The sequence below is a fragment of the Copadichromis virginalis genome, linkage group LG4 (assembly GCF_057382275.1).
Source record: "Copadichromis virginalis isolate Kocher_CV1m ecotype Utaka linkage group LG4, C_Virginalis_male_GT1.1, whole genome shotgun sequence".
Taxonomy (NCBI): Eukaryota; Metazoa; Chordata; class Actinopteri; order Cichliformes; family Cichlidae; genus Copadichromis; species Copadichromis virginalis.
Window position 1 is genome coordinate 36,657,748 of NC_140621.1, and position 25,384 is coordinate 36,683,131.

A 25,384-nucleotide genomic window follows, 5' to 3' on the forward strand; every position below is an offset into this window, starting at 1 on the left:
ACTGACTCATTGACCTTCAAATATTTCAAACAGGTCTGCTGGCTGAGAGACAATAAATGATGATGTGTTTTATCTTTCATTTGCTCCTGTTGATCCTGAAATGACCAAAGATGCCAGGAACTTTAGCTAAAGTAGACCCTGAGCACATCACTGCAGGTAAACAACAACGACTCAGAGTGCAGACAGTGGACTCTGGACTTTGTGGACTGGTGTCAGCAGAACCACCTGCTGATCAACGCCGGGAAAACCAAGGAGCTGGTGGTGGACTTCCGGAGACGCAGACCCACCACACTGACAGCGGTGAACATCCAGGGAGTGGACATTAAGATAGTGGACTCTTATAGGTACCTGGGTGTTCACCTGAATAATAAACTGGACTGGAGCCACAACACTGATGCTCTTTACAGGAAGGGTCAGAGCAGACGCTACCTGCTGAGGCGGCTGAGGTCATTTGGAGCACAGGGAGCGCTTTTAAAGACCTTCTATGACTCTGTGGTGGCATCTGTCATTTTTTACAGTGTTGTATGTTGGAGCAGCAGTTTATCGGCAGCTGAGAGGAAGAGGCTGGATAAACTCATCAGGAAGGCCAGCTCTGTTCTGGGATGCACCCTGGACCCAGTGCAGGTGGTGGGAGACAGAAGGACTCTAGCCAAAATAACATCTCTGATGGACAGAGTCTCCCAGCCCATGCATGTAAATGTTGCTGAACTGCAGAGCTGCTTCAGTGACAAACTGCTGCATCCTCGATGCATGAAGGAGCGTTTCTGCAGGTCCTTCCTCCCTGCAGCTGTCAGACTGCACAATCAGAACTGCTCCCAACAAACACAGATGTTTACATCTGCGCTGTAACTGCAATAATTTAATCAACCAATTCGCACTACAACCTGGTTTGCCTCTTATCTGTAGTTATTTTTATTTAATTTAATAACTGTACAGTACTCTCTGTATATAGTAACCATTGTCCTTAATGTAAATATGTAAGAAAAATTGTGTATGTTTCTGTTCTGTGTCCTGTTTGTTTGTATATGTGTCTTTCTGGCTGGTGTTACAACCAAATTTCCGCTTGTGGGACAATTAAAGGATTATTCTATTCTATTCTATTCTATTCTATTCTAAACAGCAGAGCCAGTTATACAAAAAATAGTTTAATATCATTGACAAAGACACTGATATGCAGTTAACGCACCCACATTTTACACAGACTTTCAAGCGCAGTCAGAAATATCACAAATATACAAAAACAGCCTGTAAAAGTACACGAGACACCAAACAGTTTCACAGAAGAGCCGACCGCACCTAAAGGCAACCGGGATGGTTTTACTAACAGCTTTCTCAAAGGAGATTTTATGGGGGTCCTTGAAGGCAGCACAAAGACACGACTGCTGCCATATTAAAGGAGCAGTCCCCTCATTTTGATTCCAGCCCTTTAAAGGAAAACACCAATCTGTTTCCAATCAATCCATGGCTAAGAGATGTACACATATACACACAGATCAATAACCAATCATCTATAATCAATCGTCTGTGCTTGCTGTCAGCTGGAAACCTCACATCTCCGTCTACAATATGAACGTAAACACATTACGAGGTTTTCACATGACAGCAGACTCACACTGGCAGTGTGTTGGTCCAGTTAGAACTGGTTTGTTTTGGCCTAGTCCAGTTTGGTCTGGTCTGGTTTATTTTTTCAGACGCTGAGAGTCTCTCAGTGAGTCTCAGTCCAAGAAGTGACCCAGTGTTTCGGGGACTTCCTGTTTCGACATGAGGAGACCTGGTCCTGGATCAGGAATCCGTCAGCATCCATGTGCTGCTGTTGTAGGTCGTCTTTACCCATAATCCTCCCCTGATGGAGCGCCACCGCCCGCCACACCCCCTGACGCAGAAAGAACCCACACTGCAGAGAAAAAGAGGGATCAGAGACCTTGTATGTCCACAGAGACACGGAGGCAGTGAATAGGTGACACAGGTGAGTTTGCTGGGATAACCAGTGATCTGCTGAAAGGCAGATTCATACTGGTCCTATTTTGGGGTGATTTCCCATAATTCCTTGCATTGACAGCAAACTGAATATTTTTTGGTTTAAGGAGTCTGTCGGGATTTGTGTGTGTGAAATTTGATTTGATTGGCTGCAAAAATCTAGCAGGTGTGGCCACAGACACATTAAAGGGTGAGCCCGCTTAATTTTTTTCTGCCGTTTTCTGTTAATGTGTCTTTTGTGACTCCTTTCAGAATAAAAGCTCCATCAAATCTGCAGAGAAAAGCCAACAAACACAAGCAATCACATTTTTTGCTGAGCTGATCAATCAGAAAAAGTAGAGCAGATGGAAACAGGAGGTTACTGAAAATCAAATGGTCCCTGAGATTATGGATGAAACAGGTTTTATTATGGGAGATGAATTTGTGGGGATGCCGTTATTAGTAAAAACCTAGAATTGATCAAATTTAAGACAAAATTTCAAAGAACCTCAAAGTATCAGTGCTGACTACTTTAAGCAAGTACAAACTTTTTAACTTTGATCTGACTCAGCACTTTTCATAGTCTCAGTAATCAGTTAGTAACCCTTCCACCTCTGGTCCTTACAGCCGGGCTCTCTGGCTGCGGTGCCCCAGCCTCAGAGCTCCTCGGTCAGCCTGTCGTTCTCAGATGGCTGGCTCTTCATCTGGGCCTTCTGGGTCTTTGCCTGGTACAGCTCCCTGGTGCTGGCTCTCCTGAAGAACCCACACTGAACAGCAGGGGGCGACACACAACACTTTACAGAGATAAAGCTCACGATACAGATGAATGATGAATGGTGATGAGTGGTGATGAGTTGATGCTGCTCTGGAACCTAAAACTGGAACCAGTCTGGCAGTGCAGCAGAACTGGAGCTATCTTTCAGAAGCACTCTTGAGTTTTCAGGGATGGTTTGTAAATCCAGCTCAGGAACAATGATTTCACTGGAATCATTTAAGACTTTTTCTCCCAGTTTCTATGCCAAATGAATAATTTAAAGACTTCCTCTGATCAAAATCATCTTTCAGTTTACACACAAAACACCAGGCAGCTGAAAGTAAGCTGTTATTATAACAATATATGAGTACTGTGGAGACGGGGGATAATATCCACTTGTAAAAAGTTTCCCTGGACTATGACTTTATCTGCTGCATCATTTCTGTATGTTAACACCCGGGTTACCTTCCAGAGCAGCAGACAGATGAGAGCCAGCAGCAGGACACCTGCCAGGGCAGACAACATGATGATCCATAGGGGGGCGCCAGAGTCCACCTGTAGCCCCAGATCTGGATAGATGTAGACCTCAATCTGCAGAGAATACCTCAGAGATTCAGCAGGAAACTACAGCCACATACAGTGAACTGTGAAGGAGGGTGCAATGGTCCTTAGGGGGCACTGGCTGCAATCTGTTACCTGCGAGCTGTGAGACTCCATGTTCACGGTGGGTTTGTTGGTCTGCAGCTTCAGAGATGCCTGACCTTGAACCAAGACACTGCTCGCATCGCTGTAGTCCTGAAACACAACAAGAAGCGATAACTGGCCATGAGAGGATGAAAAAGACAAAAAGTCCTGATATCTGAGCACAGGTGTCTGCAGGTTTGGGGACAGAAATGCTTTCTGAGCTCACAGGATGACATTTTTTGCATTTCAGAGGTCTTAAGAGTTTTCATGCAGTATTTAAATGATAACGAGGGTTAATTTCGACAACACTTTAACACACAGACAAAAAAAAAATCAACTTTAAAAAATATAGAGCAAAAGAAACCAAAAATAGAAACTATCAATCTAAATAAAATGTAACAAATAGAATAAAAACCACTTGTCTCTGTAGTTGTGATGCAGACGGTTTAGTCTCTTTAAGCTGTAGTTTTGAATTCTTCTGGTCTCCATCAGAGATGGGCAGTAACAATTCAAGTCAATTCAATTTTATTTATATAGCGCCAAATCACAACAAAAGTCGCCTCAAGGCGCTTCATAGATACAGAGAAAAACCCAACAATCATATGACCCCCTATGAGCAAGCACTTTGGCGACAGTGGGAAGGAAAAACTCCCTTTTAACAGGAAGAAACCTCCGGCAGAACCAGGCTCAGGGAGGGGCGGGGCCATTTGCTGTGATTGGTTGGGGTGAGAGAAGGAAGACAGGATAAAGACATGCTGTGGAAGAGAGACAGAGGTTAATAACAGATATGATTCAGTGCAGAGAGGTCTGTTAATACATAGTGAGTGAGAAAGGTGACTGGAAAGGAAAAACTCAATGCATCATGGGAATCCCCCGGCAGCCTACGTCTATTGCAGCATAACTAAGGGAGGATTCAGGGTCACCTGGTCCAGCCCTAACTATATGCTTTAGCAAAAAGGAAAGTTTGAAGCCTAATCTTGAAAGTAGAGATAGTGTCTGTCTCCTGAATCCAAACTGGAAGCTGGTTCCACAGAAGAGGGGCCTGAAAACTGAAGGCTCTGCCTCCCATTCTACTTTTAAATACTCTAGGAGCAACAAGTAGGCCTGCAGAGCAAGAGCGAAGTGCTCTAATAGGGTGATATGGTACTACAAGGTCATTAAGATATAATGTGGCCTGATTATTTAAGACCTTGTATGTGAGGAGCAGGATTTTGAATTCAATTCTGGATTTAACAGGAAGCCAAAACAGGAGAAATCTGCTCTCTTTCTAGTCCCTGTCAGGACTCTTGCTGCAGCATTTTGGATTAGCTGAAGGCTTTTCAGGGAGTTTTTTGGACATCCTGATAATCATGAGTTACAGTCGTCCAGCCTGGAAGTAATAAATGCATGAACTAGTTTTTCAGCGTCACTCTGAGACAGGATATTTCTAATTTTAGAGATGTTGCACAAATGGAAGAACGCAGTCTTACATATTTGTTTAATATGTGCATTGAAGGACATGTCCTGGTCAAAAATGACTCCAAGGTTCCTCACAGCGTTACTGGAGGCCAAGGTAATGCCATCCAGAGTAAGAATCTGGTTAGATACCATATTTCTAAGCTTTTCAGGGCCGAGTACAATAACCTCAGTTTGATCTGAACTAAGAAGCAGAAAGTTAGCGGCCATCCAGGTCTTTATGTCTTTAAGACATTCCTGCAGTTTAACTAATTGGTGTGTGTTATCTGGCTTCATGGACAGATAGAGCTGGGTGTCATCAGCATAGCAGTGTAAATGTATGCTATGTCTTCTAATGATGCTGCCTAAGGGAAGCATGTATAATGTAAACAGAATTGGTCCTAGCACTGAACCCTGTGGAACTCCATAATTAACCTCAGTGTGTGAAGAGGACTCTCCATTTACATGCACAAACTGGAGTCTATTAGATAGATATGATATAAACCACTGCAGCACAGTACCTGTAATACCTACAGCATGTTCTAATCGCTCTAATAGGATATTATGGTCGACAGTATCGAACGCTGCACTGAGGTCTAGCAGGACAAGCACAGAGATGAGTCCACTGTCAGAGGCCATAAGAAGATCATTTGTAACCTTCACTAAAGCTGTTTCTGTGCTGTGATGAGCTCTGAAACCTGACTGAAACTCTTCAAATAAACCTCTGCAGATGATCTGTTAGCTGTTTGACAACTACTCTTTCAAGGATGTTTGATATGAAAGGAAGGTTGGAGATTGGCCTATAATTAGCTAAGACTGCTGGGTCTAGAGATGCTTTTTGAATAAAGGTTTAACTACAGCCAGCTTGAAGGCCTGTGGTACATAGCTGATCATTAGAGATAGGTTGATTATATTTAATCGGAAGGTTGCCGGTTCGAGCCCTGGCTTGGACAGTCTCGGTTGTTGTGTCCTTGGGCAAGACACTTCACCCGTCGCCTACTGGTGGTGGTCAGAGGGCCCGGTGGCGCCAGTGTCCGGCAGCCTCGCCTCTGTCAGTGCGCCCCAGGGTGGCTGTGGCTACAATGTAGCTGCCATCACCAGTGTGTGAATGTGTGTGTGAATGGGTGGATGACTGGATATGTAAAGCGCTTTGGGGTCCTTAGGGACTAGTAAAAGCGCTATATAAATACAGGCCATTTACCATTTAAGACTGAAGCATTAATTAATGGCAGGACTTCTTTGAGTGGTTTTGTAGGAATGGGTTCTAAAGTTAACTCAGAAACATCAATTGGAGAAAAAGAGTCTAACTTAACATCAATGGTACTAAGAGTAGCTGTAGATAATATTACATCTGTGGGATGATTATTGGTAATTTTTTCTCTAATGATTAAAATGTTATTTGTGAAGAAGTTCATGAAGTCATTACTAGTTAACGTTAAAGGGATGGTTGGCTCAACAGAGCTCTGACTGTTTGTCAGCCTGGCTACAGTGCTGAAGAGAAACCTGGGGTTGTTCTTATTTTCTTCAATCAGTGATGAATAGTAAGATGTTCTGGCTTTGCGAAGGGCTTTCTTATAAAGCAGCAAACTATTTCTCCAGGCTAAATGATGATCCTCTAAATTTGTGACACGCCATTTCCTCTCCAGCTTACGAGTCATCTGCTTTAGGCTACGTGTTTGAGAATTATACCACGGAGTCAGGTACTTCTGATTAGAGACCTTAGTTTTCACTGGAGCTACAGTATCCAGAGTCGTACGTAGTGAGGAGGTGAAATTATTAACAAGATAATCGACCTCTGTTGGGGTAGCGTTCAGATAGCTGCTCTGCTCTGTGTTGGTACAGGGCATTGAAGATGATAACAGTGGGTGGATTATATTCTTAAACTTAGTTACAGTGCTTTCAGAAAGACATCTACTGTGATAAAGTCTATTCTCCACCGCTGTGTAATCAATTATTGTAAATGTAAATGTTATCAGGAAATGATCAGACAGGAGAGGGTTTTCAGGAAACACTGTTAAATGTTCAGTTTCTATGCATATGTTAAAACAAGATCTAGAGTGTGATTAAAGTGGTGGGTGGGTTCTTTTACATTTTGAGAGAAGCCAATTGAGTCTAATAACAGATTAAATGCCATGTTGAGGCTGTCATTTTCAGCATCTACATGGATGTTAAAATCACCCACAATAATTATTTTATCTGAGCTCAGAACTAAACCAGATATAAAGTCTGAGAAATCAGACAGAAACTCTGTGTAAGGCCCAGGTGGACGATAGATGATAACAAGTAAGACTGGTTTCTGAGTTTCACAGCTGGGGTGGACGAGGCTGAGCATCAGGCTTTCAAATGAATTAAAAGTCTGTCTGGGTCTTTGGTTGATTAATAGGCTGGTGTAAAAAATTGCTGCCACACCGCCCCCTCGGTCTGTGCTTCGAGGTTTCTGGTAGTTAGAATGACTCGGGGGGGGGGGGGGGGGGGATGTGGGGGATGTGATGGAATGTGCAGAAAATAGGTTTAAATGTTAAACAAATTTCTTCCAGTCAGAGAATGTTGCATATAATTAAATCTTTGCTTGATGCATAAAGTTAAAAGATTAAAACTAATAAAACAAGTTTTAAAAAGAGACATTTGATTACATTTTGTATGATGGATTATGCAGAAAAAGTAGAATTGGGCTGAAAGATCTATCACTTTATCACCTATTCAGGTTGTAAATCATGTTTTTAAAAAGTAACTAAGTAATTAATTACTTTTGAAAATAAGTAATCAGTAAACTAATGGGATTGCTTTTTTGGGGAAGTAATCAGTAATTAGTTACTGATTACTTTTTTCAAGTAACTTGACCAACACTGGTCTCCGTTTGCTTCTTTAGCTGGTAAATGTTTGCATGCTTGCATTTTAAACTGGCAGGAAGTGAACCAGAAGAATGAAAGTGGGCATTAAATGAGGGTATAAGACTGGGGCTGCCCTTTTACCTCGATCATGGTGGAGTTCCACAGTCGGGCTTTGATGGTCAGAGTCGCCGAGTTGTTCATGCTGACGAGAGGACAGACGAACTTCACGCACCTCGCTCCGCGGACACAGTCCTGCAACACGGTTTGCTGTGGTTACTTTGAAACACAACTGTGGACGTCCTCATAAAAATGTCCTCATGTTCTTCAGAAGCCCTCAGTTTTCTAAAACATGTCAAAATTGTTCCTCAAATTGTCCTCTCTCCTAAATGTCCCCACATTTAAAACTGTCCTGTCCTCCAAGATTGTCAATAAGCTTGTAGAAACAGTGTGTCCCTGTGCTTGTGTCTGTACCAGACTGTAGCGCTTCTTCTTTCTCTGAAGATGGAGGACAGTTGGAGTTCTGTCAGTCTGCTCCTCTTCCTCGTTTACTTCATCCAGATTCCTCTTCATCTTCTTCTTCTCCTCTTTTGACAGCTGAACCAACAGGAAGACAGGCTAACTTTCAGAGACAAGTTTAAAATCTTCGGTAAACAGTTCAGTTTTAATTGGCCTTTATTCTAAAGAAGAACGACTTTTATTTTGAAAGTAGTGTATGAGGCTGATGTTGCTGTGGTTACCGTGAGGTTGAGAGGATTAATGATGTTGCCGGGTGGAGAGCAGCGAGGCTCTGAAGTACCGTTTATTTGGATCTCTGTGAGGTACAGCAGCCACTTCCCATTGGTGGCTTCCATCGGCCAATCAAACTCCACCTCCAGGGTGCCCAGGTGGCCCAGCGGCTTTCCCTGGACATGCACCTGATGGAGAATACCGTTCACACCTGACCTGGTGAGGGTCACGCAGAACTGTAAATGTTTTCAGACTAACCTGGAAGGTCAAGACCAGCAGGCTGCCGATGTCCTCTGTCTTCTTCATGGCCACCTCACCGATCACATGACCACTGAAGGAGGTGGGGCCTGACGTTGAAATTCTGTCGAGGTACCAGATGAAAGGTTACCATGCCTTCTCCATTTAAAATACTCAGAAGTGTGGCTCCGTGTTGGAGCGTTTCTGTGGACCACTGTGGCCCTTCTTTTCACCTGTCCAGCACTCCCGAGTGCAGTGTGTTGCACTCTTCATCCTCTTCATACCTGCCTCACTTCCTTGTCCCCCATTAACCATATAAGTACAGGGTGTCTGTAGCTCACAAGATAGGTCACCTACTAACTGGAAGGTTAGTGGTTTGATCCCTGACTGCCTTGGGCAAGATACTAACTCCAACTTAATGACTCGCTGCCCTACAAGGCCACCTGCGTCGGGCTAGAGGACACACACGCAGACACAACTGGACCAGGGCAGAGATGCTGCCGTCTACACCGGGTCACTCTTACCCCATTTACCCACCCCTATTGCTTGTCATGTCTTTTCACGGTGTTACGGTGTGAAGGCATAGGGATAGCTCAGTAGGTAGCGTGGTCGCCCCGTGACCGGAAGGCTGGGAGTTTGAATCTACCGAACAGCTACCCTCAGGTACACCGGAGCAAGGTACCATCCCCATTGTGTAATGTATGTACAAGGAGTCCAATTTCACTGCAGGGAACTGCTAGTGACAAACAAAGGCTTCATCATCATCAACTTGCTCTGAAGATGCTCCATCTGAATATGAATATGTGTGAATGTGAGCTAGAGCACACTCAAGTGCTTGCATGAATGATGCAAGTTAAATAAAGCACTTTGAGTATAGAGCCAGTCTATTCAGCATTTACATGGATGTAAGGCATGTGTTTATTGATACTGTCTGTTATCTATGTGCTGATGTTCATCATTTTTTTACTAATTTTGACGCTGTGAGCTGAGGTCAACGTTTCCACTGTGCTTCGGTTTGTTCTGTGTCGGCTCACATTGGGGCAGGGTTACTGTCCTTGTCAGTCTGGATTCATTTCACAACAAAGAGTCGTAACTCAGATTCTCCTCCCTGGCTGTGAGCTTAAAGCTCAGACGGGCCACCTGATGTGCACCTGATCTGTACTTACAAACTGAGTGATGTCTGCAGCAAATACTCCACCACCATGAAGACGGAGATTGGGGACAGATCCGGCTGTTCACTGAGCCTGAAGACACACAGAAATGCCACTCAGTAACCTCCAACAAACACAGAGAGAGTGGCGTGTGGTGAAGGCCGTACGTGGATAGCTGCAGCACAGACTGGATCTCGCGTGTGTCCAAACTGATCTCAGATGGCTGAAATTTGATCAGAACCTGAACCTGAAACACAGGAAGAGACAATACATCAGAAAGAGCTCAGCAGAGTTACTGCAGTACAGACAGCAGCAGACAGCAGCAATGCTAGTGCCCTGGGTCAGCAGTGATATTCCCTACCTTGTTGTTGCTTCTGAAAGGGTTCCCGAGCTCACACTGAAGAGAGGTCCCCTCCACAGAGCACTCCACCACTGCCGAGGCATCACCCTGAAACACAAAGAAAAAGGGGTGATATGGTACTACAAGGTCATTAAGATAAGATGGGGCCTGATTATTTAAGACCTTGTATGTGAGGAGCAGGATTTTGAATTCTGGATTTAACAGGAAGCCAAAACAGGAGAAATATGCTCTCTCTTTCTAGTCCCTGTCAGGACTCTTGCTGCAGCATTTTGGATCAGCTGAAGGCTTTTCAGGGAGTTTTTAGGACTTCCTGATAATAATGAATTACAGTCGTCCAGCCTGGAAGTAATAAATGCATGAACTAGTTTTTCAGCGTCACTCTGAGACAGGATATTTCTAACTTTAGAGATATTGCACAAATGGAAGAAAGCAGTCTTACATATTTGTTTAATATGTGCGTTGAAGGACATGTCCTGGTCAAAAATGACTCCAAGGTTCCTCACAGTGTTACTGGAGGCCAAGGTAATGCCATCCAGAGGAAGAATCTGCTTAGATACCATATTTCTAAGCTTTTCAGGGCCGAGTACAATAACCTCAGTTTGATCTGAATTAAGAAGCAGAAAGTTAGCGGCCATCCAGGTCTTTATGTCTTTAAGACATTCCTGCAGTTTAACTCATTGGTGTGTGTTATCTGGCTTCATGGACAGATAGAGCTGGGTGTCATCTGCATAGCAGTGAAAATGTATGCTATGTCTTCTAATGATGCTGCCTAAGGGAAGCATGTATAATGTAAACAGAATTGGTCCTAGCACTGAACCCTGTGGAACTCCATAATTAACCTCAGTGTGTGAAGAGGACTCTCCATTTACATGCACAAACTGGAGTCTATTAGATAGATATGATACAAACCACTGCAGCACAGTACCTGTAATACCTACAGCTGCTCTAACAAAGTCACCGTGGTGTTCCACTTTAGATGGTCGGAGCTCTGCTCTACCTTTGTCTCTACTCCAGAGTAGATAAGTGATGGTGGGATGCTGATGCTCAGAATGGTGTTGTGAGCATCCTCTGCTGGTTGACCTGTTGATGGTGTATTGCTGATGTTAACCTCCAGAAACAGCCTCTTGATGGTGGAGTTGAAGTACATCACCTGAGTACCCTCAAGCCTGAAAACACACAAGAACACAAACATCGGCCGAACCTCAGCAGCTGTCTTAGTTAATAATCACCTGACAGACTCTAACCATGTTGTATCTCACAGACTCTAAGCCAGTCTTCTGTTCTTTTGTCTGTTATTGTTTATTCTTAATGTTTGTACAGTTTCCTTTAAAAGTGAAATATTTGAATTTTGTTTTTCATTATATCTCAGTACCTAACAGTTAGTAGGAGACACTGGCCTTCAGGCTTTCTGGCAGAACACCTTCAGGGAAGTAAGTGGAATATCAAAGTCAATCATCAAGTAAGTGGTTGCAGTGGGATGTGGTCTGTGGGTTCAGGGGGAGGTGCCAGACAAGGTTGGCCAGCTCTGCCCTATTTCAGTAGCACGCCAGGACATGGAGAAGGAAGGAGCTGAGAGCAGACAGCTGCACCGGGATCAAATGTGGTAAAAGGAACATTCTGAGCTAGTCGGCACATCCGCCTGAAAGGCACCTTGTAATTAAAACACTGTGAAACACTAACACATGTTACAGTGGCCCTCAACTGCCCAGCAGGACAAGGTCAGTCCCCTGACCCATCCAGGAGAGGGGGCACTGGCAGAGATGGTGGTAGTGCCAGACTGAAGTGTTAGAAACCCGTGGCAGCGCTGTGACACTGGCTGAGAACCAGCTAGCAGCAGCCCCAAGAAGAAGGCCCCGTGGCACTTCCCCGTTTCGACTGTCCGCTTAAGGACAGCAACAACAATCTCCAACTAACCTCTATCTGTCACCACAGGTCTTGGCGACAGTGGACGCTACACCTTGCTTACTGGGAGTCCCACAAAGATTGGGACAGCAATGCTGGTGGTGCAGATGACCGGTACACATGCACCAGGAGTACCCACTGATGGAGGAGGAAAAAGTGCTCCAACACCCTCACCCAGTCTGGTAGAGACATTCAGTGTGCCGGTAAGGTGCCAAGGGGGTACAGGTCGGTGTGCGATGGACTCAGGCTGCACACAGACTCTGGTCCACCAAACCCTGGTTTGCCCGGAGCATTGGTTGAAACAGAGCATGGGGACATTCCTAAATCAATTTCATTGATCAATTTCATATCATTCAAATGAAAATAACTCAGCATTAGCGTTAGCTGATATACTGTAGAAGATGGATATTTAAAGCTTCAGTCAGTGATTTTTTAAGTTATTTAATAAAATAAAAGAATACTGCCTGGGTTTGTGTTGGGATGCACTGATGACCATTACTGACATCGTCAGTGGTGACCCGGGGTGAGTGAGGCTGTTTAATGCTGACTCTGAGGAGGAGGAAACAGCGGGGCTTCCAGTGATTCGCTCCACAGAGATGTATCCACTGGAGCATCGAGTGTAGTCACAAGACAACACTCGATGATAGAAACTGATGTTCACATGGTGCGCCCAGGTATGGGAACTGATAAGAATTTAGCGATTTCACTATTGATATCACTTATCAATTCTATTCCTTATGGATTCTCATTGGCTCCACCATCAACGACAACAAATTCATGCAAATTAATAACATGCTGTTTGGTCAAATCAATCACAACTTATTGCTGCTAAAGGAGGGTCTGAAGCTGCTGAATCATGGAGTGTACAGCTGTAACAATGATTAGTCTCAGACGTGTAGTTGCTTCATTTTCTTTTTCAAGTGTAGTGGATTTCTGGGTATACAAATATAAATGAGATAATAAATAATGATAAATAATAACAAAGATTTTAACTCCAGTGAAGTACAGAGCTTCTTATCTGCTTCATCATGCCTTTAAATTGGCTTCTTATCACATGACCTCATGCTTCCTGCTGAGTGTTTCTGTCCAATCATCTTTTTTGGACTCTGGGCTGAGCAGCGTGTGTTCTGTTCACTCACTCGGGGAAAGCTTTCTGGCTCTCATCGGTGAACCGAGCTGTCATCTGCAGGTTGCTGTGGCAGCGGTTATCAGAACCACAGTCCTTCTGGATGTGGATCTGAGGGACAAGGACAGCATCGGTCAGACCAGCAGAGTTTGGCTTTTCTATAAAAAGGTTCTGATGGGTTCTGACCTGGGTTCTGATGGGTTGGGGGGTCTCACTCAGCACCGGGAGGCGTTTCAGGTCCTGCACGTTCTTCTTTTTCTTGGGAAACTTCTCGTACAAGGAGGCATTCAAGGAGAACACCAGAGGCTCCACTTTGTCTCTGATTACACTCTTCAGAACATAAGAACACAGAAACTGAACATCAGCTCAGTGCCAACATGACGTGGACTGCAGGAGCTTCTTTGCAGGGTCTGTCCAGCCAGACTGATGTGAACTGGCCACTTGGAGCTGAGGAAATCAGGCTGAAAGCAGGTGGTGATCAGCAGGAATGTGAAGTAAACACGAGTCAGTGGACTGAAAGCATGAGAAACAGCAGGCTCGCTGACAGACTGAAACAGAATCACAGAGTGAAAACAGGACGAGAGCCGAGCGAACGCGATCAGAAACACAAACCGAAGACATGAACGAACGTGACTTTTGCTTCGACCTGCCTACACACCACCTCAGAGGCTCGCTGTGGTTTTCCTGTTGAGCTGTGGCTGAGAAGCAGGATGTGGAGTCTGTCAGCAGCCGCATGAATAACATGGCGGCAGAAAGTCATCATGACTTTGATCATCAGAATCAGTTCGTTATATCTCACACAGCAGAACTTCCTTCATCTGACTCTAATTAAAGGAAAAAATATAATTTAAGTTTTTTCATGCAGAACTGGAGGACCACGTTTGGTCTTTGCTCTCGTTATGTGGTGTGCTGGTTTGGGACGATTCTCAGAGTGAGCTAGTCTTAAATAAACCGTGACACAGCTCCGACACTCGCCGCTCACATCGACACTAAATGTTTTGTTTCAGTGGACGTGCTTGTCAGATTTCAGCAGCCTGTAGGGGGTGCTATGCCTGTGTTTGTCTCACCTGCAGTCCCACTCTCAGCGTCCTGCACTCCTCCAGCGGCATCGACAGGTAATCAGAGTACACGCTCTGCCCGTTGTCATGAAAATTGAGGCGGGGCTTGACACTAGTGATGTCAGCTTTCAGCGTGAAGAGGATGGCTGTGACACAAAGATAAGGGTTCAAATATAAAACACACAGGCGTAAGATAATCACAGGTTGTGATGTGATTTATTTGTTGTTCCTTAACCCTGACATGTGACAGACACCAATAGAGTCCAGGATCTGGGTGGGCTTTAAGGCGTCTGGGAAGGGAACTCAAAACTGGATTATAGATGGCAGACAGTTGGTGTCGTAAACCCCCGCCTCTGTTCAAAGATGGTCGCTCACAGTGGACATAAATGCTTCTTTCACTCCTCTTTCAAACCATCTGTCCTCTCTGTCCAAAATGTGAACATTGGCATCCTCTTTCAATCCAGTTTTGAGTTCCCTCCCCAGACACCTTAACGCCCACTCACATCCTGGGTCATCTGACCTCAGGAAATCACATGACAGGGTGACTACGATGACCTGGTTGACTGAGAACCTTCACAGACATCTAAAATACAAGACTGTTTTATTAAAACTCCGGCAAGATTTTTATGAAATTGAGTAGGACCACGAATTGATCCTTGAGGAACTCCACATTAAAATTCATAGATAAAGATAATCTACATTTTAGACTGGATTTCAATACACAACATTTTATTTCTGATACTTTAGTTTCTCTGTGAAAAGATTAAGAACAAACATGTTCAAACAAAGGCTTGACGACATTGTGAGGCAGCATCAGATCATGGGAGTCGACAGCCACACTCAGTAGCTTAGATTAAAAAACATGCGCTGAACTAAATTTAAATGAATACACTGCCCAGGTAGCACATCCGAAGTTACTTTTACAACATCACCTTTGGTGGGACATATCAGTTTCATTTAATGTAAATGAAAATAACTCCAGCAGTGTTAGCTGACATACTGTAGAAGATGGATATTTAAAGCTTCAGTCAGTCATTTTTAAGTTATTTAATAGAATAAAAGAATACTGTATTCATAAACATACATACAGACAAAAATAGTGTTATTACACAGAAACTGATGCATTCTCATAAACGTATAGTTGATGTATTATCATTATTATTTTAGCAGAGTGGCTGGGAGGAACAACTCCCTTCTGACTAATGTTGGGGTTTTACACATGTGCCCATCACCAGTCAGAAGTGAGCGTCTCTGACTCACTAACTCGTATCAGACTCCATTCACAAACTTCTACTGCCTCCTCCAGAGTAAATAAAGGTGGATGCTTCTCACTCGGGATTGACAGATACTCTGGATTACTGCCATCACACTGATTTTTCTGCCAATACTACAGTTTGGGGTTTGAGTTGGGGTTTAATTATAGCAGAAAAGGTATCGGATGTATTACTGATAGTTGGCTGAAGCCTCACGATGCTTCTGTAATGGAACATGACGACTTTAGAGGAGATCAACTTGCAGGGAAAAAATCTTTTTATTAATTTGAAATTATTTTCAGTTTTGGTTGGTGTGACCTGCGATGACAGAGGAAGTACTCTTTTTATGCTGGGGTTTATCAATAGTTTATCAATATATTTATATTTGCACACCAATGCTAAATTAGCCAATACTTGAATGGACTCTGGTCTTCTCTTTCTGTGTGTAGTTGACATGTTAACAGTTATCAGCTTCTCTGTGAGACAGAAGACGCTCGGGTCCAGAGACACAGTGAGGGTGACCTTGTCTCTGATTGGTCAAATTAACACAACCAGCAAACACAGACACACACACACTGAGAGAGCGAGAGTCTCAGATGTAATAATATCAGTTTCTCTAATGTGATTTATCATTCAGAGAATCACTCAGGGGACAAGAGGACACACAAGGACACAGCATGATGTCATCTGTGCGTGTGTGTACAGGCGTGTTATAGCAACAGTGTGGCCTCAGCTCTGATTGGTCAAGTTAACGAGACACAATAAGGACACACGCTCAGAGTCTGTGTGTGTGTTGATTAAAAACTGGATCTAATTGACAGCTGTGTCCTGTCAATCACTCACGCACGCACGCACGCACGCACGCACGCACAGGAAGTTGATGTCATTAGCAAGTCCAGCCTGTAACCTCTTGTTAGTGGCAGTGTGGTCGATTGCTGTGCTCGCTTAGACTCTCCTGAGGTGTTACCTCAGGTCACCTGACCCAGGTGTGTGTCTACAGGTCAGAAACCACTACGGGCTGTTTCCATGGTTACACGTTGGTGGGCTGACACTCCACCATCTCGCTCAACTGCCTGATAAAATCCTGCTGCGTAGTTTCTGTCTGCTGGTGCTGAGAGTGATGCGAGATGGACAGTGAGAGTCCACCTGTTGGAGGTTAATCCAGCCGTGAGCTCAGCTTTGAAGGCAGCACCTCCTCTTGCAGCAGGCCATAGGGACGTGAACTTTGGATGAGTCACATGACTTCATCTTTCAACAGCCAAACTCTGGGAAAACTGGGAATGGTCATGATTTACTTTGATAGATAACAGTTTATGCCTGATTTTACTGGCACACGGGCACCTGGTAGGATATAATGAGCAACTACAGCCAGGAGGTTGGGTTAATGCATCCTTAAGCTAAAACTGAAGGAAGCCCGCAGCTATGGGCATTGGAGAAGGAAAGCAAACAGGAAAAATATGTAAATACTCTTGCATCAAACGCCATCAAAAACTAATGAAACGGGACTGATTCTGAACCTTCCAGGTAGACATAGCATGTTACAGGTGTACTACCGCGTCTGAACAATACTTCCTGGTTTAATTTGGCTCAGCTATCCTTCACGGACATCTCCCTGCAGTCCTGTTTTGGCCACTCGTATGCTCTCCTCCACAGAGCCAAACCTTCCAGCCCAGCCTTCCAACCTTCGCAGAAGTTAGCATGATCAGATTTAATATGGGTGCATTTTTTTGTCTTTGACTCACTGATGTTGTCTCTGTCGCTCTTCTCTCCCCTGTTGAACATGTAGAAGAAACACACTTCCACCTGTATACTGAGAGAGTTGAGCTGTTAGCATGTTATCGTGTGAAAACACCTCCGTACTGAGGGTCTGTGAGCATGTTAGCTGATGGTAGCTTTGAATCTCACCAGAAGTCACAGCTGTTTGGGTCCACGATGGTCGGAGAAACTTTGAGTGTTTTATTTAAATGGATGACCGGTCGACTCCTGAGGATCAACACATCAGTCCATTAATAAATGCATAAATTTAGTTATTCTTGAGCTCTTAATTAGCAGTAAGTGCTAATGATCAGTACTTTGAGGACTTCAAAATGTACTTTAGATGAGCACTATTTAGCGCAGAAGTTGGTACCTGAACAGAACAACGGTATCATCGAGAGAACCAACCAGCAGGTCCGGGTAATAGTTCCCATCAACATCCCCGCCTGCAGAAAGGGAGTAGCCAAAAGTCCCGAAAACAGGGGAGACCATGCTGCCTCGGATCACCTGTACAGAGGAGGAGGCGGGGTCACAGGTGTGTCTGCACACCAATTTAAAAACCATCACTGGCAAAACTTGTCTGGCCCGTGAGGACATGTCTGCACTCTGATGGTTCAGAGTTGGTTTGAAAGTTGTGTCCTGGGAATGTGGGTCAAACATAGAAAGGACCGTGTTTTTGTGAGACCTGGCTCGGCTCTGTAGAGATGCCCTCACTGCTTCCTGTCCAGATCATCACACTTCCTGCTTCATGAAAAGGAGCTCCGATGGCAAAGTCTGGAACAACCAAAGACCCGTCACCATGACTACTGATTACTGATCACGAAAACACCAGCATCACGTTGAGCCCTCACCCTGGAAGCCGTCCTGGTTGAGGTCTCCTGCAGCGGCCACAGCCATGCCGAATGCCGACCCCGCCGGCCCCTTCAGCACTACGCTGGGCTCAGAATTGAACCTCCCTCCTACGTTCACGTAGACATAAACTGCCCCGCCCACCTCCGTCTGACGGTGGAAATAAAAAGGAGCGCCCACCAGCAGGTCGTTCCACCTGTGGGACAAAAAAGCAGCTCAGTGAGTGTTCCTGAAACATGTTCCTCAGGTTTAGATTATGGTGCTCTGTGGTTCCCACTGAGTCGTTGTCATCAGAAGATTTTACTAAAGGTACTGACCGTGTTGCCTCAGTGCGGGTCATGTGACCCATAAACCATTCCTCACCCGTCATTATTGAGGTCAGTAACTGCCAAGGCGTTCCCAAAATACGAGCCCATCTGTTGACCGCGCAGCTTCTGGCGAATCATCAGTTTATCAGAGCGCTTGACGGCCAGCAGCACCGAGCCATGAGCGTCTTCCATACGGTCCCGAGGAGCTCCTATTCAACAACACACCAATCAACACATCTATCAGTAAATCTACAGGTCAACCAGCTGCTTCCTGATTAGCTGAAAAGTCTTCACCTGTTACGATGGTTTCATCATCCTCAGAGAGAAGGCGAGGAGCCTGAGCGACAGAATATCCTGCACAAATACACGTTTTACATTCAGCTTCAATTCTTTAAATGTAGGAAAGGTTCCCATTAAAAGCATACATGTCTGAACATTCATTGAAACTTCAAAATAAAAGCAGCTGAATTCTGTGACACACAGACAGATAGATACATGCGAGACCGATGGAGGACTGATCCAGAGGAGACCTGCTTCATTAAAATAAGTCTGCCACGTAAAACAATAACACAAAGCACGATTCAGATCCTGACTGATCCGCACGTCAAAGTATCGGCTGCTCATCCACATACGTAACTCTGCACTTAGCTTGTGAGGCTGCAGGTATTTATTTAAGTCAAAGGAAAGAGCCGGACTCACAGCCACCTGTGGCGGCAAACACTTCCTGCAGAAACCAGAATTACACTTTTTGAACGATATGAAAGCCGGTTTGACGCGTGCGTTTCTGAATGAAGACACACAAACAGAGAGTTTTCACTATGGACTCTTTTCTGCGTCAGCGTGTGACTAAAAACCTGAAACACTGCTCACAATAAGCTAAGCCTGACGAGAGCTTCTGCTCTGTGTTGAGGAACATTAGCGTTTCTACAGGACACCGTCCCTCTGCTCCACCCTCATTAAATCATTGTCTCAAACCGCATGTGCTCATTGCAAACCTTATTTAGGCACATTCATGTAGCTGATTTAAATACTGTCCTGCCCTGAGGAAGACACGTGTGACCGAGCTCAGATCTGAATGAGCTATTTAAAGAGACGGCGCACCGATGTAGATGTTCCTGTGCTTCTGGTTGGAGAAGGAGCTCTTCTTGGTGTCAAACTCATCGTCAGGGTTCATCCAGGAGACTTGGACGTTTCCTACAACACACACACCATGAACTGCATTAGATGCTCACAGAGCTGAGATGCTCGCTCTGAAAAGGAAGAAAAACATCAGAATAGAATAGAATAGAATCACCTTGCCATTCGAAGCTTCCAGGCGAGCCAACAATGACTTCGCTTTGAGTGATGGCCGCTGACATCCCCATCCCGCACATGACCTCACCAGTGAAATCACCCAGATGACTGAATACAGACAGGCAGCAGGTGAGGAGGCGGAGCATCACTCATCACCTGTAGTGTGCAGTCATGTGACATACCTGCAGGACTGTTCGGGGTCCTGCCAATTAGAGTCGTTCTCGTCGTACCGCAGGTCGTTTCCACGGAGATAACAGCGGCCAATCATTTGCCTTAAATTGAATGCTCCATAGAGTTTTGTGAAGCGGTGACCGCATGCCTGCAGAGCAAACACGCCATTCTTTAACTTCTCACCAATAGGAAAATAATCAGCCAATCAGAGCACAAACTCACCAGGACACGCCCCCCAGGCCGGCCCTGACTGGCTACTGAGACGCCCAACCACATGTCCTCGACCAGTTCATCAGCATGGATCTTGGCTGAAACACATCACAGGTGAGTCACAGACTGTAGGCTCCGCCCACTGACGGGGTAAAGGTAAAAAAGTAAACTTTTGTGTGATTTATTCCACTGACTCTAACCCCATACGACCTGTGCTGCAAATATGTTGTCCAGCAGCTGACAGAGCAGGTGCTATCCTGCACACCTGAGCTGCAGCAGTATGACAGCACAGCTCACCTGGACCTGTCACACAGGTGTCACATACCCGCTGGCTAACCTCAGCCGGGAGAGTCAGCTCAGATCAGTGAGTTGCTGATTCATGACAGTTTCTCTCCATATAAACACTGTGTGTGTGTGTGTGTGTGTGTGTGTGTGTGTGTGTGTGTACACATGTGGGTGGGTGTGTTGCTGTTGTTGTGTTTGAGCAGCCGATAACACACACAGCAGCTTTCACTGCTCACTGAGGGATGGAGTTCCCATAATGCACCAGGACACTGATAGCATCACCCATTAGTGCAGCCAAACAAGCTCAGGAAACGGGTCGCTGACTGTCAGGCTGAGTACCTGATCTGTGATTGACCGATACAAGAGAAAGTAAACAAACCAGCCAATAAGGCTAAGGACACGTGTGACTCACTTGGATCTATGAGCTTCATCCTCCTGCAGTCTGACTGGTTGGCACTGATTGGACAGGTGTACACTCCTCCTGTGTGATTGGCTGGAACATTTGGCTCCGCCTTCTCTCTGGGGGCTCCGACTAATAGCCTGTCGGGATGACACAGACGGCACAGTTAACGTTTGAGATTCTGGGTGGAATAAATGAGGAAACGTCTGAAGGACACACACAGAGGACACGGGTCGCCTCCTTCTAAGGAGCTTCAGTCACGTGACGTGAATTATCTGAAGATGAGCAAACCAGCCCAGCCTTCCAGAGACAGTTCGGGGGACTCTGTTTGTGTCAGTGCCGTCTACATTTAGTCTCACAGTAAAGTTTTACTGGAACAAACGTGTCCTCCCAGCTGAGAGCTCGTTCACAGCAGCCTGACCTGACTGTGCATCTGTACCTGTTTAACTGCTGCTGTGGGGTCCCAACTGCTTCACAGCTCAAACCCTATCAAACACACATTTGAACTCTGCCTGTCCTTAGGCATCACTACCTGCTTAACGTGTCTCCCAGAATCACCTGACTATGCATAGTGTCCTCAAGAACCCATAAGACCATGGCAGATGGCCCCGCCCCTCCCTGAGCCTGGTTCTGCTGCAAGTTTCTTCCTGTTAAAAGGGAGTTTTAAAAGAGTTTTAAAAGAGTTTTAAAAGAGTTTTAAAAGAGTTTTTCCTTCCCACTGTCACATAGGGGGTCATATGATTGTTGAGTTTTTCTCTGTATCTATTATTGTAGGGTCTACCTTACAATATAAAGCGCCTTGAGGTGATAGTTGTTGTGATTTTGAATTATTGATCATGAGTGTGACAATCACAGAGGAACACACCTGGGGGGAGGGGGGGAACTTCCAATCAAAGACATTGACCTCCTAACCCCTGAACACTCCAAGGAAGCTACATTAGAGTGTGTGTGTGTGTGTGTGTGTGTGTGTGTCTAACAGCTAATCCAATTACAGAGTATAAAGAGACAGTTGTCACGGTGACTAGAGACAGACAGCTGGGTGGCCTCTGTGTGACCGCCTCTCACATAGAGACAGGAAATGTGCAGCTTTAGTGTGACCTGCACTTCCTGTTAGACCCCCCATCTAACCTCAGTTTACTCTCACACGATACTCTGCAGACAGTAGCTGCGCGCAGAGACTTGAGCTGCTTTTATTTTGAAAGTCTAACCTAAAAATGTGTGTGTGCAGTGTGAGGCTGCACCATGTGACCTGCCGGCATCTGCTCGGACTCACTCTGACGATAAACGCCGCGCTGACAGAGGTGGGCGCTGTCACTCCTCTGCTCCCCGACATTACGGAGCCCCCGAAAACCTCCTGAAGCTCCACCTTTCTTAATACCGCCTTGTCCTTTATCTGCTGTTTGCGCAGACTTCAGAAGAATTCAGACATATTATTAACGCTGTGGGGCATTCACCTGACTCTGTGTGTGTCTGACGCACACACACAGAGTACGGTGTGTGTTTGATAGGGTCCAGTGAAGGAAGCGGAGAAGTCGGCCAGAATTCGGTGGAGAACAGTCACCTGAAGCCAGACAGACCACTCCGTGAAGCCAGAGAGCGGACAGAAATGTTGCCCACGACGACCACAAAATGATCCACTATTTTAGACGTCCTCACAACTCCAAATGCCACGTTTATTATTCACACATGAAAGTGTTTCTGAGATATGACCTCACTTCCTGTTTTACTGCTGCTTTGATTAGCTGTGATAGATTTGGTTCTAACTGATGAAAAGTGGAAACAATGTTGCTTTGAACTCTGCTTCATCAAAATAATCCAGCAGTTCTTCATCTATAGAAAAGGACCCACACAAGCCCGCTCTGTCACAACACTGGTGTTAATGGTCACTTTGAGGACAGTAGAGATCTGCTGACCTAAGGTTCAGTCTGAAGTCAGATCATTTACCCGGACACACCTAAAAGCAGATGTACAGCTAGCACGCACACACACACATGCACGCACGCACGCACGCACGCACACACACACACGCACACACAGGTGTGTACTCACAGGTAGCTCTCTGTCTTCAGGTCTTGGTGCAGAGCAACAGAAAATCCAAACAGACTTCCTCGTTCGCCCATCTTCAGCAGTGGAAATGATGTGTCGAGGTTAAACGCTGCACACACGCTGATACCCACAACCAGCAACATGCACACACCTGTTGCCATGGAGACACACACCTGAACAGCAGAAAAAAGTCAGAAGTGCGATTGTCAGTAAGTTATCTTTAATGTCACACGGGTTTTATTCTACCTGGCTGTATCGTCATGGTAACTGATGCTCAGTGGAAGACGTATGAAATGTGAAAGCTGCTGAGCCGTACCTTTGTCGTGTCATCAAATGAGTCCTGAGTGAATCTCTCAGAGTGTTAAAATGCTGACTGTGGTCTGGATAGCCATCTATCTCTTTCATGCAGACGACACTGTTATTGATGAGCCTCTTTATACCCTCACAGTCACACTCCACCGTGAACTTAATCTGCTGCGTTTCAGGACGTTTTGGTATAATCTCGAAAAAACTGGATTGGGGTTGTATTTGGAAATGTAATTCACAAAGGTAGCATGAAAATCAAAAGTCAAAGATTATTGTAATCTTTTATTTGAAGTTTGAATCTCTGGAAGCAGGATTGATGCTGCTCAGCTTTCTCTGGGTTATGTTAAGAAAGAGTGCAGCTCATCCAAGCTGTGTGAGCTTCCTACTTTGTGATGATCTGCTGGGATTGGTGGTGGTCGCTCTGCCACGGTTGATTTGAAGTTGGTATGGAAAATGAGGAGCACTTCATCATTCTACCTGCTCACAAGCTTAATGGAGATGCTGATTTCTTTTTCCAGCAGAGTTTAGCAGGTGTCCGCAGCAGCAAAGCTAAAGGAAACAGTTTTCTGGTCACCCTGAACGCCACAGAGAATCTACGAAAGTCACTTCACCCAAAACTTCAGTAACACCTCAGCAGCTATGAGCTTTTCTCCTCCGTGCTATCGTTGTGTTCCTTATCCTTTTCTACTGTATTTCCTTGCAGCTCTTTACTCTTCTCTCTGTGTTTTCTGTTGGGTTTATGTCTTTCAGTAAATACTGAGAAACTGTCTTTCTGTGAGCTGCAAACAGTATACCTGTACTGACTGTATTTTTGCTTTCACTTCAGGCTGTTCGTTCTGGCACTAATGAAACATTAATTACATGTAACAGCGCATTAAATATGAAGTGTTTTCAGTCATCCACCCATTCACACACACATTCACACACTGGCGATGGCAAGCTACGTTGTAGCCACAGCTGCCCTGGGGCGCACTGACAGAGGCGAGGCTGCCGGACACAGGCGCCACCGGGCCCTCTGACCACCACCAGTAGGCAAACATGGGGTTAGTATCTTGCCCAAGGATATTTGACATGCAGCCCGGAGGCAGCCTGGGATCGAACCACCGACCTTCTGATTAGTGGCTGACCTGCTCTGCCACCTGAGCTACAGCCTCTCACAGCATCTTTACCCAGCAGACTTACAGTACATTAGCTTTAGATGTGGAGTATTTTGACTCTGTGGCACTTCATTACAGCGTGAGGACACCCGTCTAACCCTGGAATGAATTTACTGAGATATTAAATTTGCTGCTGAATAATAGAAATCTGGTCTGAAGTCTGTCCCTGTCAGATCAAATGTAAAGAAATAAGGGTAGAGGAAGAAATGCAGACCTGTTGCTCTTCCTGTTGGCTCGTTGGTTTGTCCCTTGCAGGTTGTCAGTTTGATTCCCGCACTGCTCCGTCTGACTTCTCCTCCGTCTGCTCACCGACTGATCTGCACACGCTCAGATGCCTCCCTCACTCACGCCCTCATTCTCATTCTTCAGCCGTGCTCACTCGCCCTGAAATGAAATCATGTCTCTCTCTCTCGGTTAACCCCACCCCCACACTCTCTCTCGCACACACACACACACACACACACACACTATATTTGTCTTTCTATCTTTGTGAAGACCCATGTTCTCATGTTGCTTGTAGAACGCCTGATCTAGAACCAGAACAGAACCCTGAAATTGGTTTTGAAGGTCCAAGACATTCAAAACCTGGACCGCTCAAGTCCATGAAACAAAACCAAATGTCCTCACAAAGCCCAGAACTCACATGAATAGACATTTGAGCACCCACCCACACAAAGTCACAAAATGATTCAGGTTGTTTGGACATTTGAGGGCACCTTGATTCTCGCCCCCCCCACACACACACACACACACACACACACACACACACACACACACACACACACACACACACACACACACACACACACACACGGTTTTCTGGGTTTATTTCCTGTCTTTGTTGCTGCTTCCTGTCTTGCTTTCTTCTCCTTTTTCTGATGTTAAAAACACAGTTAATGACACACACACACACACACACACACACACACACTGCATACCAGAGACCCATGCAGTAGGAGAGCATGCTCTCTGCTGAGGAGCAGTGCTCCACTGAGAGCACCACAACTTGAAGAAGAACCTCTGGTCCAGGTTCTTCTTCTTCTTCAGGACATGGAGGAAGTGCAGCCACTGCTGGGCCTTCTTTAACAGGGCGATGGTGTTGTGGGTCCAGGTGAGACCAGTGGATATGTG

At 45.3% G+C, this 25,384-nt stretch overlaps 1 protein-coding gene across 3 annotated transcripts; it reads right to left on the reverse strand.

The window, feature by feature from the left end:
• Positions 1 to 1,838: 1,838 nt before the first annotated feature.
• LOC146712126 (integrin alpha-3-like) lies at positions 1,839 to 24,560 on the reverse strand. Of its 3 annotated transcripts, XM_085455286.1 has the most exons (29): positions 24,468 to 24,560; positions 22,794 to 22,963; positions 20,757 to 20,884; positions 20,072 to 20,157; positions 19,861 to 19,997; positions 19,680 to 19,786; positions 19,487 to 19,579; positions 18,680 to 18,739; positions 18,441 to 18,594; positions 18,080 to 18,273; positions 17,914 to 18,002; positions 17,602 to 17,735; positions 17,379 to 17,456; positions 17,216 to 17,283; positions 14,230 to 14,366; positions 13,349 to 13,492; positions 13,176 to 13,273; positions 11,132 to 11,300; positions 10,135 to 10,221; positions 9,941 to 10,020; positions 9,789 to 9,866; positions 8,644 to 8,746; positions 8,397 to 8,573; positions 8,131 to 8,253; positions 7,801 to 7,911; positions 3,407 to 3,505; positions 3,176 to 3,301; positions 2,569 to 2,723; positions 1,839 to 1,894 (listed from the first exon to the last, which is right to left on the reverse strand). In XM_085455286.1, exons 2-28 carry the CDS (start codon positions 22,949 to 22,951, stop codon positions 2,613 to 2,615), a joined length of 3,129 nt encoding a protein of 1,042 aa, XP_085311412.1. In that variant the 5' UTR covers positions 22,952 to 22,963; positions 24,468 to 24,560; the 3' UTR covers positions 1,839 to 1,894; positions 2,569 to 2,612. The 3 variants fall into 3 exon arrangements, with proteins under 3 accessions (XP_085311412.1, XP_085311411.1, XP_085311410.1); XM_085455285.1 differs by lacking the exon at positions 1,839 to 1,894 and having other exon boundaries at positions 1,938 to 2,723; XM_085455284.1 differs by lacking the exon at positions 1,839 to 1,894 and having other exon boundaries at positions 2,656 to 3,301.
• Positions 24,561 to 25,384: the final 824 nt, after the last annotated feature.